The sequence below is a fragment of the Pundamilia nyererei genome, unplaced genomic scaffold (genome assembly GCF_000239375.1).
Source record: "Pundamilia nyererei isolate P.nyererei 1_Seehausen unplaced genomic scaffold, PunNye1.0 scaffold03283, whole genome shotgun sequence".
Lineage (NCBI taxonomy): Eukaryota > Metazoa > Chordata > Actinopteri > Cichliformes > Cichlidae > Pundamilia > Pundamilia nyererei.
In genome coordinates this window covers 1-1,189 of record NW_005190684.1, presented here as the reverse complement: position 1 = coordinate 1,189, position 1,189 = coordinate 1, and the positions used below count along the sequence as shown (strand labels likewise).

Sequence of the window (1,189 nt, the reverse complement as noted above, 5' to 3'; positions counted from 1 at the left end):
CACAGCGTCCTGATACTCCTGGCATTCTCCTGATGAGTGCACAAAAACAAGGACGTTTAAGGAATCTGTTTTCTAAGTGCCGTGTGCTGTAAAGACTTATGTCTGTACCCAGCTGAGCTGTGCTGCTGCTCAGTAGGTCTGTGATAATCTCAGCGTGGATGAGCCTCATCCTCCTCCGCTCTGCTGCCAGGCTGTACTCCATCTGCTCCATTTGTGTGTGAGCAATCACCTGCTTCAGCTGTACCTGTGAGGACATAACAAAAAACTAATTAAAAAAAAAAAAGCCAGAGATGCTAAATCAGATTTATTAAAATGCCCCTCTGCCCATATTTTGATCTGCGCTCTTTACCTTCCCAGCTTCTGTCCTTCTGGCAACAAAGGTTGCAAAGGCGTGGCAAACCTTCCACTGCCTGTCAGTGTAAAGGTCCTCGCAAGTCACTAAAATGCCCACCTGAGATGAAACAAATCACTAACGTCATTATATTCCTTCCCTAAAATAATAAAAAGTTTAAATATCCCAAAAGCACAGAATGCCACCCGCTAACCTCCATACTGGACGTAAAGGCTCTGTTGACCTTTGCGATGATATTAACAACCTTTCCTACCCTGGAGGAGACAGACACAGACGCCATTCTTTACTATCAACAAGGAGAAGTATTTGTACTGCACATACTCTGAAACCTTTATGCTATGAGACATAATTTTAAGTCAACAGCAAGGCATGTTTGGCCATGACACTCGCTATCTGCAATTGGAAAGAAATGTTTACTATATTTTCATGAGTCACCTCTTATTTTTTTAACGATTAAAAAAAATTCAATTAAGATTTATGGAGAATATCATAACTAATGATTTGTAACCATGAAACTGTCTTTCTTGTTTAGTAGCATTTGTCCTTCAAACTTTACTAAAAGTTGAGTTCAAGTTGACACTTTATCCCAAAATGACCCTTTTTTCTCTCCTCTGCTGGCACTGCATGCAACGTGTTGTCTGTGCAGTCATTACTCAGTTTGAATTAAACCTTGGCAGTCAGTACTAAGATTAATACCTTACCCTATGGTGTGTTCAAAATGAATGTCATCCACCGATGCAGTGATACAGGAGCAACCTGCATGTCTCTCAGCTGGAAGATCAGAGATTACACAAAAAACTTAAGCAGTGCAGCAGAAAGGATATGTGCAAAATACTA

The 1,189-nt window shown here is 40.7% G+C and overlaps 1 protein-coding gene across 1 annotated transcript in view; it reads right to left on the bottom strand.

Moving 5' to 3' along the window:
* LOC102200107 (acyl-coenzyme A thioesterase 11-like) overlaps nt 1-1,123 on the bottom strand; it is a gene marked incomplete at its 5' end in the record, with an annotated part of 3,879 nt that extends 2,756 nt beyond the window's left edge. Inside the window, 5 exons of the mRNA XM_013908224.1 lie at nt 4-29; nt 109-244; nt 350-451; nt 546-606; nt 1,054-1,123. Of these exons, the coding sequence (XP_013763678.1) occupies nt 4-29; nt 109-244; nt 350-451; nt 546-606; nt 1,054-1,123 (395 nt within the window). The remainder of the gene's footprint in view (nt 1-3; nt 30-108; nt 245-349; nt 452-545; nt 607-1,053) is intronic.
* Between the last annotated feature and the right edge of the window lie 66 nt (nt 1,124-1,189).